Source organism: Cebus imitator, unplaced genomic scaffold (assembly GCF_001604975.1).
Source record: "Cebus imitator isolate Cc_AM_T3 unplaced genomic scaffold, Cebus_imitator-1.0 Scaffold38, whole genome shotgun sequence".
Taxonomy (NCBI): domain Eukaryota; kingdom Metazoa; phylum Chordata; class Mammalia; order Primates; family Cebidae; genus Cebus; species Cebus imitator.
Window position 1 is genome coordinate 3568875 of NW_016107353.1, and position 12734 is coordinate 3581608.

The 12734-nt window shown below is 47.1% G+C and overlaps 1 protein-coding gene across 1 annotated transcript in view; it reads right to left on the bottom strand.

Moving 5' to 3' along the window:
• Positions 1 to 1625: 1625 nt before the first annotated feature.
• PM20D1 (peptidase M20 domain containing 1) overlaps positions 1626 to 12734 on the bottom strand; it is a 22313-nt gene continuing 11204 nt past the window's right edge. Inside the window, 3 exon segments of the mRNA XM_037737440.1 lie at positions 1626 to 2350; positions 4470 to 4569; positions 6294 to 6462. Coding sequence (XP_037593368.1) covers positions 2227 to 2350; positions 4470 to 4569; positions 6294 to 6462 — 393 coding nt within the window. The 3' untranslated portion in view covers positions 1626 to 2226.

Sequence of the window (12734 nt, forward strand, 5' to 3'; positions counted from 1 at the left end):
CCCAAACTCAGAGAAAAGGGAAAAGAGCTGAACCCAGAAGCTGGCTGGTAAGAAATGCTGGCAGACAGCAGGAGAGGTGTGAATAGGGGGAGGTCAGCCAGAGGAACACAGAGAGCTAGAGCTAAGAACCAAGTCCAACAGTAGAATAGCCTTTGTCGTTGACATCTCTCTGGATGAGAATGAGTGAGACACACACCACAGGTTCTTGGGGCAGACAGTGCAGTGCAATTGACAAAGCACTCAGCTTGGGGATTTTTGACCTGCATTTCAACGCTGGGGCTGCCCCTTAAGAACTCTGTCAAGTGACTTCTCTGAGTCTCAGTTTCCTCTTCAGTAGTTTTAGCACAGGCTTTGGATTCAGATAGACTCTGCTCCTGGCACCTGCATGACCTTGGACAAGTTGCTTAACCTAAGAGTCTCAGTTGCCTCATCTGTAAAATGAACAATAACACCTTAGAGTTGTTGCCAGGAGTAAATATGATAATTGACGGGAAGTAGATCCTATTGGTAATGTAGGATTGCAGAGTAACAGTGAGTTTGCAGCAGGTAACATGGGTTTGAGCTGGCTGCCCGCAGCTGAATGTATAACGTCTCTGAGAACCAATTCCTTCTGTGTAAGAAGGGGTCACAATGCCTTCTTTGCAGGGTCCTTGTGGGGCTCTGGTGAGATAAGATGTAGGAAAGCATTCTGTACAGCTCTGTACAAATGTGAAGGATTATTTTTGTTCTTCAGCTCGCCCTCTAACAAAGGCTGAATAAGTACTGAATTGGCCAAAAAAGGGAGGGCAAAGGAAGGAATGTGAATCTTAGGGGGAGTAGCAAGAAAGCTGGAATAATCCCCACACTGTGTTTCCAACACTTTTCATGAAGCTGGAGCTCCAGGGAATAGCACACCTCCAGGGAGGGAGGTGAGAGACTGAGGGCTGAGGACGAAGTGGGCTATGAGGAGAGGAAAAAGGGGCCCACTGCTGTCAAAGCCCGGGAGAACATGGAAGGTCCTTGTCTGGTAAGGAAAAGAAGAGGGTGTCTCTCAAGTCCCAGCTCCCCTTGTGTTTCCTCTGCGAGCCAGACTCTCTTGTGATCCACAAAGCACAGCTCCCAGCTTTGAGCCAAGAAATGCTGCCTTCCAATGCCCCCCACCTGGCAGCTACTGAGCAGATTCAAATATGCTCAGGGTTGGAGCTTAGAGAAAAAAGACAGGAATTCTGCTGTCCCCAGTGGAGGCTAGTTTGTGCCTCCTCATACCCCACCAGACAGGGCAGAGCCCTTCAATCCAGCCTCCCCCTCCTCTTCCACCCGAATGCCCTCCACTTTCCCTTGATCTGCCTGAACCAGGACAGGATGCCAGGGCCACGGCCCTGCTGATCCTGAGCCCCACCGAGAGCCCTTCCCTTGGGAGCTCAGCCCATGGGATGTGCCAGGGAAATGTTTCCACAGATTAGTGCCTCCTGGGGTGAGACAGTAGCAGCAGGTGGCAGGAACAGGGCAGGGAAGGAACAAAGCCCGGGGAGCCCTTGGGAGGAGCCCAAGGACAGAGGCTTTCTTTTCTAGTCTCTGGCCTCCAGAACCAGGAGGTTTGGGGTTCCTCCAAAGCCAAGCCTCAGTTCCACCCCTCAGTGATCAGCTGGTGAGGCATAGATCACTTTATGTGACTAATTGTGGTGACAATCATGGTAGCATCACAGTTTAGGTAAGCCCAGCTCCAGAAGTAGAATAAATTGGAGAGCAGGGGGAGAGATGCAGGGGAGAGAGGAGAGATGAAGAGACAGCTCACAAGTCTCTTCAAGAAGAGAGGAGAATACAAAGGGAAAGAAAGTTCTAGCAAGAAATATATAAGCCCTGGAGAAAGCATCCTAGCAAGAGTGCCCCAAATTAAAGACTCCTATCAGGCAACACCTGGTCAGATTTTTTCAAATCTACATTTGTTAAGTCAAGCCTGGAGGGCGAAGCAGTGAAACAACCAGCGTAAGACAGGTAATAGACAAGAGGGCAGCAAATGCCACTGGATCAAGGGATGCAGATGTCGGGAGAAAGGGAGAAGCCAGATTTCTGCTGACTTTACCTTACCCCTGGCCTTGTTCTTGGGTGAGTTTAAGAGTGAGCAAGACAGATGAGCAATGTTTTACAATGTGATTTTGATCAAAAGTTTCATCAACACTGGGTTTACCCCCTTGGGTTAGTCCCGGCCCAGGGTCGAGCATGCCTATCCCAGTGGGCCCTTTGACCTCACAGTTTGTGCTGGTGAGAAACTGGCTCCTTGTCTGTGTCAGCATTCTGGATCAACTCAAAGAAGAATTTCACTTGGTTCTCATAGGCTTGGACTGAGATTTTCTCGTTGATTCCATATATGCTGAGGAAAGTAAGGTACATTTGGGGAAGGAAGGAAGGACCAAGTGCCACAGCTTGAGTGTTATTGCAAAGCACTTTCCTTGCTTCCCTCGCCAACCCAGAAACTACTGGCCCTCCAGGGCTAGGAAACAGGCAAGGGAGGGGCCATCTGAAGTTTCATATGACATCCTGGTCATTTCTCAGGGATCTATCCATGGTCGTGTTAAAAAACAGTGTGGAATAAACTCTTGGGGAGTCCAAAATCATCTCCCACTCTGAAATCCATTCAATCATTTGTCCTCCAGGAGAATTATATTTTTTTCTTGAGACAGGTTCTCACTCTGTAGCCCAGGCTAGAGTGCAGTGATGTAATCATAGCTCACTGCAGCCTTGCAGTGGGAGCTGACAGACTTGTGCTCTTCTCTTAAGATATTTATGGGAGGATGATTTGAGCTAGCACAGAAGCGAGAAAAGACTGACAGGGTGTACAGCCTCCGTGACCGGTCACACCAGAGGGGTTCTTCTCCCTCGGTTATTTCCAGGATCTCAGGCCTGAGGCCTACTTTCCACAGGAACTGGATGCAAGGTACTACAACTCCTTTATCAGGAGGAGAGGCTCTTGCTCCAAGCCTACCATACGGCATATGCTCTTTCAGGCAGGGACGCCACTGCCTGGGTCTGTGGTTCTTGTCCTGGTCTGGCTGTTTTCCCATGTACTGCTTCTGTTCTGTGACTGCTCTAGGCATTCCTTCTACTACTAACTACTATATGGTTATGTAGAAGGATTATATAAATCAGCACTAAATGTGTCAGTACAGCTCTGGCTACAATACTTATATGATTATATAGAAAGATTATATGGAACTAAGTAGGATTATATATATATATATATATATATATATATATATATATGTTAGATATAAGTAAGCAGTGAGTTATACTTCGGGCACTAATTGTGCCTGGGGTCTGCACAGCTCTCCCTCCTCGGTGCCCATGGGGGCTGTTACCCACACAGCCTCAACCTTCTGGTTCAACTGCTCCTCCCCCCTCAGCTCCTGAGTAGCTGGGACCACAGGTGTCTGGCTAATTATTATTTTTCTTTGTTTCTAAATTTTTTTTCTTGAAGAGATGGAGTCTCGTTATGTTGCCCAGGCTGGTCTCAAACTTCTAAGCTCAAGCGATCCTCTTGCCTCGGCCTTCCAAAGTATTGGGATTATATGTGTGAGTCACCACACTTGGACAAGAACTATCTTTCCATTTCTCTTTCTCTTAGGACAGAGTGCCTAGCTAGACTTATCTCTAAGCCAGTTCCCTACTCTCCCACTTTCTAGGGCTAATAGAAGGTAGGGAAGGCAACTGTCCAGGGTACCTACTCATTTTTCTGTGGCACCCAGGGAACTTTGCTATCAGACCTCACATCCACCAGCCTGCCTCCCCACAGTGAAACAGAGCCAAACAAAACAAACAAGGACCAAACTATCCATGTAATCTCAAAGATGAAAGGAAACACAGGGTACCTACTTACCTCCCATTTAAAAACAAAATCATGAAAGCTGTTCTTAAGCTCCTATTCAAATAGTTTTGCTGTGTCTACAGAGCACTTAGGATGGGGAAATCAGGTTTGGATGTGGTAAGCAGCAGAGAGGCAAATGGAAATCATCCTCCCCTGCCCCAGGATTAAAAATTTGCTGAAGAACCCACAAAAATAGTAATTCACACAGAGCAGTTAAAATCGGTGGTCACGTCTTGGATTTCCATAGTGCTTTCTTCTGAGAAGTCAAAGCACGCACCCACCTTTGACCTCATGTCAGTGAAGAAAATGGGGTCCAGAGCATAAGCTCTCTCCCAAAGAGAGGAAGAGCTGGGATTAGCACCCAAGGGTACCGATTCCACCAGGTTTTCCCCAGTCACCCAATTATCTCCTTCTTTGTAAAAGAGGGGCCAATTTCCACAAATTCTAGGGGGTGGCAAGACTCTGGCAATGAGGATGGTAGATGGGTTAGGTTCTACAATGTCTCCATTTCACTTTGCCAAATCCAGGCTTTCCCCGATCCTGTGAACTGTCGGGAGCGTGGGGTGGGAAAGGGACATATCAAGTGTATTTCTCTTTCCCACCTGCTGCTCAAACCTGTTCCACTCACCTTCTGAAGGCTTCAGGCTGTAGGTGGATGGCGCTGAACTTGTAGATGCCAGTGGTGAGGTTTGTAAAGTGTCGGCTGTCTGTGTTGCTGATACAGACACCTAGAGAGGGAAGATCAACAGGAAAGGGGCTTTACATGAGCAACCAAACCAAGCAAGTGGCAGCTTGGTGGCCTGGCTGGAAAATTAGGACTACTGGGTCTTTACAGAGCAAGGCTTGGGCTCTCCTGAAAGCCTATAGCTATCCTTATGAAAAGCACCATTTATTTCAGCCAGGAACATGGATTCTCCAAGGGCATTGGTGAGCCAACCCTTGGATGGACCATTCAAAGGATGGCTTACCAATGCCCTTGGAAGTGTCCTCTCCCCATGGCGAGCAGGGAGGCCAATATGTTCATTTCATAACCAAGGCCATGACCATTTGCTATTTAAGAAACCAGAATCTAGATAGCACTCTTTATCACTTGACCTTTATTCTGTATCACTCTAAATAAATGTCCTCGGTCAGAAATAAATACCCTCAGGAGAACTTTACTATTATAAAATGCAATCCTCTTGAATTGGAAAAAAAAATGCCTGTTATTCTCATTCTCTGAAGGGTGACTCTGTCTTCCTAGGGTCAAACCTCAGGTCTGGAAAGTGCCAGGATACTGTCTTTCCAGTCTCCCACTCTCCTGAGGTGGTAGCAGGTCACCTAGCAGGGGCTGGGACTTGTGCCCACAGCTGTGTTCTTTGGGAAAAGACACTGGGAGCATCAGTTCAAGTGTGTGGGGTTATTCAAGATGGTGATTTGTGTTTTGTTCCATTTTCCACTCCTGGTTTCAAATGGACATCCAGGACCTTCACAGTTCCTTGCTTTGTGGCTGATTTCTGCCTATCTTTTTTCTGTAAAAGCCTGGCCCATTGGAGGATTACAGTAAGTGCTCCAGAAGACAGAGAGTAGAGTAGGTAGCCTTTGAGGGCCAAGAGAGGAGAATCTGGGACTGTGAGGGCTGGGTTCCTGGGTGTTTGGAGGAATCTCTGATTAAACCAAGAGAAAAGAAAACTAGACACAGGCATTAATATTAGAGCATTAATAATTGAGCAATATCATTATTATTGAGCAATATCTTAAGATTAGAGCAACAGTCATTTACCAGAGATTCTCAAACTGTGGTCAGTCATCACCTTGTATTAGAATCACCTGAGAGTATCTGTGAAAAAGGCAAATTCCAGGGTCCCTTGCAGATTTGGTTAACCCAAATCTTTGCTGTGGGTCCAGGTAATCTGTATTTTAATAGTTTCCTGGAGGCTTCTTAGATTGGAGAACCACTGTGTGCAAAGCACAGATTTGGATGGTGTGCTAGAAGCCTGCAGAAGGGGTACAGAGGGGTGGTGCTGGGATTGGTCTGGTCTGTGAGGCATAAATTAGGTTAAGGCAAAGGGTGTGGGCTGGGAGGCTTTTCTGAGCTGAGGATTCTGAGCTCTGCTGCTGAGTTGTTATCCTAGAGTGGATCAGAACCAGACACGGGGAAGATCTGGGCCCCTTCTGTGGCCCCTAGAGAGGAGGCAGTAGTCTAAGCCAATCCTCCCCTCTATGCCAGAGTGGCTGGCCTAGGTTAAGCAAGGACCCAGGCTTGACTGACCTAATTTATTGTTTCTGTTCCTTTCCTGTTTGCGTTCTCACTTCCACTCTGAGGGGAAAATACAGTTCCAGTCCCATCAGGAGGGGAAGCAGCCAGCTGTTTCCAGGCTGAACATCTGGGGTGGGGGTGGGGAAGTAGACACTGGATAGGAAACAGTTCCAGCCCCCTCCTCCCTCCAGCCACAGCTGATGAAGTCATTACCTGGGGTGATAGTATTGACTTCCGGGAAGACAGACTGTGTGGTCTGGAGGAGCAGCTGGTAGCCCAAGGCCTTGTCATCATAAGGGCTGATGGGGAGGGGATCAAAGGCACTCAACACATGGAATTGAACTCTCTCATCAGCCACAATCTTCTTGGTGAGTTCTAGGACCTCCAGGGTAGAAACAAAGGAGGGTCGATTTCTCATTGATTTGCTATACAAGCACAATATTAACTTAAGTATCCTGATTTCTCTCCAGCAAGGCAGAGCCCCGGGGGTTTACAGAGAGGACTCATTGTTTTACGCACTGGGACTTCAATTTCAGCTGACTGGCTGAAATTATAGGTGATGTAAGAGCTGGGTCTTCCTGGAAAGCAATCTACAGCTTGATAAATTTAGGTTAAATGCATTGGGAGACTTGTCTTACAGTCATGAATCAGGTGGGGAATTGGAAAATCAGGAAGTTATGCATCTTTCCCCTTGGATGGTGAGCCACAGGCTGGATGAGTGTTGAACGGACAGCCGAAGGTCAATCATCTCGAGGCTGGGGGATAGATGTGATGACCTGATTTCAGCCTCAGAGATTCTCAGACAGATGATAAAAGGGTCACACACTTTTCTTTCCCCTCTCTGGGCATTCCGGCTTCCTGTTTATAACCAACTGTACTGGAGCCAGGAAGATGAGCTCAACACAGACAAACAGAAGTTGTGGTACTGGTATTCAAGTTTTCTCTCTTTGCCTCCTTTCCTCAGGAAGGCACCTGAGGAAACTTCTAGAAAATTCAGTCTGAAATGACTAGAGTGAATCCAGAAAAATTCCTGGCCCCGGTCAGGAAGCAGACCAGACCCTGAGGATTAGGTCACATACAGCCATGTAGGAATGGACCAGGAGACTGGCTTAGAGGGACCTCCACTTCTCCAAAGCCCCAGCACTAGTCCCAAACCATTTGTTCAGTAGTTGCTTTAAAACTGCCTCTGCTCTAGAAAAAGGGTTGTCCCATAGCTGCAGATCACCTGAATGAGAGACATTATCTTAAGAGTAACTTTTTTTTTTTGAGACAGGATCTTACTCTGTTGCCCAGGCTGGAGTGCAATGGTGTGATCTCAGCTCACTGCAATCTCTGCCTCCCAGGTTCAAGTGATTCTCCTGCCTCAGCCTCCCAAGCAGCTGGGATTACAGGCATGTGCCACCACACCTGGCTAATTTTTTTTTTTTTTTTTTTTTTTTTTGAGACGGAGTTTCGCTCTTGTTACCCAGGCTGGAGTGCAATGGCGTGATCTCGGCTCACCGCAACCTCCGCCTCCTGGGTTCAGGCAATTCTCCTGCCTCAGCCTCCTGAGTAGCTGGGATTACAGGCACGTGCTACCATGCCCAGCTAATTTTTTTTGTATTTTTAGTAGAGACGGGGTTTCACCATGTTGACCAGGATGGTCTTGATCTCTTGACCTCGTGATCCACCTGCCTCGGCCTCCCAAAGTGCTGGGATTACAGGCTTGAGCCACCACGCCCGGCCAATTTTTGTATTTTTAGTAGAGATGGGGTTTCACCATGTTGGTCAGGCTGGTCTCAAACTCCTGACCTCAAGTGATCTGCCTGCCTTGGCCTTCCAAAGTGTTGGGATCCCAGGCGTAAGCCATCATGCCTGGCCAAGAGTATGTTTTTTTTTTGGAGACATAGTCTCGCTCTGTGGCCCAGGCTGGAGTGCAGTGGCGCCATCTTGGCTCATTGCAATCTCTGCCTCCTGGGTTTAAGCAATTATCCCGCCTTAGCCTCCCAAGTAGCGGGGACTATAAGCATGTGCCACCATGTGTGGCTAATTTTTGTATTTTTAGTAGAGACAGGGTTTTGTCATGTTCGTCAGGCTGGTCTTGAAACTCCTAACCTCAGGTGATCCACCAGCCTCAGTCTCCCAAAATGCTAGGATTACAGGCATGAATCACCATGTCCGGCCCCAAGGGTACCCTCTTATATGCCAGAAGAATGTTAGGAGCTGAGTCTGGAAAGGAAGTGAAGGTTCCTGCCGTTGAATGGGCGAAGGAGTTCATCAAAGTGTATTCTCACTTCTCAGAGCATGTTTTCACTCTAGCACTTATAATACAAATATCCTAATACAAGAATTAATGCACAGCCTTGACATATTCTCAGCCCATTGGCAAGTTTCTGAAGCCAGCCTCCATGAGGTGGGTTGGGACTGTGCCCACTACCCCAAATTCCTTAGAGGTCCTGTCTCCAGAAATTGAAGAAGGCATGCAGATTGGAGCCCTGCAGTGAGGCCACAAGAGCTCAGATTTCCCACTAGCTGCCAGGCCAGGCCCTGACTCAAGGGCACAGACTGTGTCTATCTCATTTCCGCATTTCCAGTAGCAAGCACATAAAAGGCATGCAATAAATCTTGGATACATAAAATTCAAAAGATGTGAACAAATAAAAATAAGAATAGGCGTTGCTTTGTTTAACAACCACTGTGGGTTATATAGTTAGTATTGTCAGGTTGGGTATCTGTCTGACTTTATAGGAACAATGCTTTACTGCTTCCTAAGTACATACACTTTGAGGTGGTGTGGACTAGAACGTGAGAGGAGGTGTTCATTTGAGATGGATTCCTTAGTGGTATGAATGTTTAGCTTGAGTTTCAAGGAAGGATATGAAACTGACGAAGAAGAGGCAACAGGTCATCTGAGCAAGGAGAGGGGCAGGCAGAAAAATTGAGATATGACAACCAACTTTGTGCCTCGGGTAGTCACTCACCATTGTGTGAATTTGGACAAGCTCCTTAACTTCTCTGTGCCTCAGGCTGCCCATCTGTTAACATGTAGATGATGGTAGCACCTACCTCATAAGTGGTGGTGACCTTTACTAGAGTTAATATGTGTAATGTGCTTAGGGCAGTGCCTGGCACATGGTAAGCACTCAAAAAATGTTAGCTGGTTATTTGCTTGTTTAGAATAGAATTCTTGGGCAAGAATCAGAGGTACAAGAATGGGACTAGGGAGAGGGACTTGTCAATGGTGAGAGACCTCAAAGGTGAATTTAGAGCACATGAATCTCTCATTTCTCTGATCTCCTATAGTTCTTACAGTGCATTCCCACAACATTATGTTCTGTTTTATGTGTAGAGATATTTTCCTGTAAGTGAATGGTACAGCTGCTAAAGGCAAGGACAATGGATACTTAAAAACAGGTAAGGTCTTTAGAGTTAGCAAGTCCAGCTTCTGGCCCGCGGTAAGGCTGCTTCTAGAAAACTCACAACAGGCTGTCTTCCCACCTGCTAGAATATTTCCAGTGGCAGAAAGCTCGTCACTGCATGCCATATACCATTCAATTTTTGAGCAATTCAGTTATAAATGCCTTCCTTATAATGAACTCAGATATGGTGTCACGTAATATCTAACCCCCTCCTTCTTTTTTGAGACAGGGACTTGCTCTGACACCCAGGCTGGAATGCAGTGGTGTGATCATAGCTCACTGTAACTTCCAACTCCTGGAATCAAGAGATCCTCCTGGCTCAGCTTCCTGTGAGTAGCTGGGAGTATAGGAGTGTGCCTGGTGAATTTTTATTTTTATTTGTAGACATAGGGTCTTGCTGTGTTGTCCAGGCTAGTCTTGAACTCCTGGCCTCAAGCAATCCTCCGGCCTCAGGCTCCCAGAGCACTGGGATTATAGAATAAACTCCACAGGAAGTAATATAGTACTGGATGCATCACAAACACACAGCACATTCTTACCTGTCAAAATTAGAGGACATCTGTACTGCTCCCTACTTTGTGCTCTTACTGCCTGGATGCAATTGCCAGGTCTTTGCTCCTCCTCAGAGAGGGCTTCACTGACCATTGCATTTAAAGGAGCTCACTGCTCTACCCCTCCCCCACAACTACTCTGTGACACAGCATCCTATTATTTTCTTTGTGGTATTTACCACTTAAAAAAATCACCTTGCTTACTGCTGTCTCATCGCTAGACTGTAAGCACCATTAGAATGGGAATCCTGTCCGTCTTATTCGCCATTCTCACAAATGCTTAGGAGAATGTCTAGTCCACCGTAGCTACCAGCAGACACTTGAATGAATAAATGAAGGAAGAAAGGAAAGAGCCTTCTCTTCAACATCCTTATTGAACCCTTTTAGTGATAAGGAGCACAATTACTGTTCAAGATAGCATATTCCAAAACTTTCCCTCGAGTGGAGGCTCCATTAAGCATCTCCTACTTGCCTTCTTTCTACCCCTTCAGGCCCATTCAGGACACATCTTCCTTTAGCATGGTAGCCTCCTCCATTTCTGACGGTTCTTGTTCCTCACAGATAGGTGCTGGAGACCTGTCTCCATCTGAAGTTGAATATGGAGGAGGAGAACTCTGGGGCGGCCTGTGTTCCTGTGGGATCCAGCCTGAGGCTCTGTGCACAGGGAGTGCAGCAGGGAGTGTTCTGGATGCATGGAACTGGGGCCCGAGGGAGAGGAGTAACCAGGACAAATGAGTCCTACAAACTTTTTGAATATGGAGGCTTTCCACTCCTCACAGCGGTACGTGGGCAGGATCGGCCTAGGGGTTCCAGGGGTTTCATCAGAGAGGCCGGAAGGAAGGCCACTATGGCAGGGGAAGAGAGGAGGGAAGAGTGCCATGACCTGGGGAGATGAAAGCCCCAGCTGGGTGGAAAACAGCCCTTGGAAAGGGCATGGAGTCAGAATGAGGCTGGAAAAAAACTGGTGGAAAGAAGCTCAATGAGGGGAATTCAGTGATTTCCTGACCTCATGAGCCCCCAGGGAGGGCACAAAGGTTGGCACCCGATGAAAAGCAGGAGAGCCCAGGGCTCACATTGGTCCTAACTCGCCCCCCTCCTAGGCCCCCTCAGTGCTGGGTGGCTCTGGGCAGGATGTCAACCTGCTCCTCGCTCAACAATGAGGAGTGTGCCTCTCACCTTGCATGAGGCCAAATAAAGTCCTCCCTGGGGAAGAACTTAGGAGAAAGGACCACAGAAGTCCAAGTGCTACTGACCCTCGATGATCTGTGCCACAGAACTGTCCCTAACCATATTCTGGAAGGTCTTACTCATCTGACAGTCACTGGGTTGCCTTTTGGATCTTTTTTTTTTTTAAGCATCGGGTTTACCTTTTTAATTCCGTTTAGCCCAGCCTGATGCTTAAATAAGCTGACATTTACTGTGGATGTCAGACATTCAGTGTAACTTCTACTCACCCTTCGGCTTCATCTCTAATTTTGGTAATCATAAACTAGGGTTGTAGCTAAAAGCACAACAAAAGCACAAACTCTGGAACTAGACTGCTAGATGCATAATCTTGTTATATTATCTAACAAGCACCACGTTGCTCTTCATCACAGCGCTTATCGTGGTTTGCAATGATACATTCATTTGTAAATTGCTGTTTGTAGCAGACCATTGCAAGGCTCTGGCCTCCGCTCTTTTCTCCTAACTCTCTGCACATCCTTCTCATGGGTTTTTATCGACTCTAGAGGTTCCCATTATGTTAATGACACTCCAGCCTCTCCAGACCTGAGACATTTATAATTGCCTATTTCATATAAGAATCTCACACTTCTAAACTATTACATTTCTTCTTGAACTTGTTCTTATTTCTGAATTCCCTTCTTAGTCAAGGGCATTAACTACTTGGTCAACTACCCAGGTTAAAAACCTTGGAGCCACCATGCTTTTCTCTCACTCCACAGCCACAGACACACCACATCCTATTGAACCCACCTCCCTCCTGGCTCTGGTGGGAGAAGCCCTCTTCTCCACCCTGTGACAATGGCCTCAGTTCAGACCTTCATATGCACTCCCTAAGAGGTTGCAATAGCTTCCTGTCCCCTCCTCCAGCACTCCCTCTGCGTTGCTGCTAGCATTACCTCTCTAAAAGGCCGGGTGCGGTGGCTCAAGCCTGTAATCCCAGCACTTTGGGAGGCCGAGGCGGGTGGATCGCGAGGTCAAGAGATCGAGACCATCCTGGTCAACACAGTGAAACCCCGTCTCTACTAAAAAAATACAAAAAATTGGCTGGGCATGGTGGCGCGTGCCTGTAATCCCAGCTACTCAGGAGGCTGAGGCAGGAGAATTGCCTGAACCCAGGAGGCGGAGGTTGCGGTGAGCCGAGATCTCGCCATTGCACTCTAGCCTGGGTAACAAGAGCAAAACTCCGTCCCCCGCCCCCCCCCAAAAAAAACTCAGTATTTGTTTGAAAACCTTTGAAAGTTCTCGCCTGTCACAGATTTCACAGATTAGGGCCCAAACTCCTCAGTATGGCATACAAGACCTAAATCCCTAAACTACAACCCCATTTCCCATCAATTTTCATCTCCTATTACCTTTCCCCAATGTATCCTACTCCTTAGTCACAGTGAATGTCTTACTTCTAGCCAAGTTCTGTCTGTCCTCTAAGGCCTGGTTCAAAATTGTAGTAGTCAGAAAAGACTTTTTTTTTTTTTTTTTTT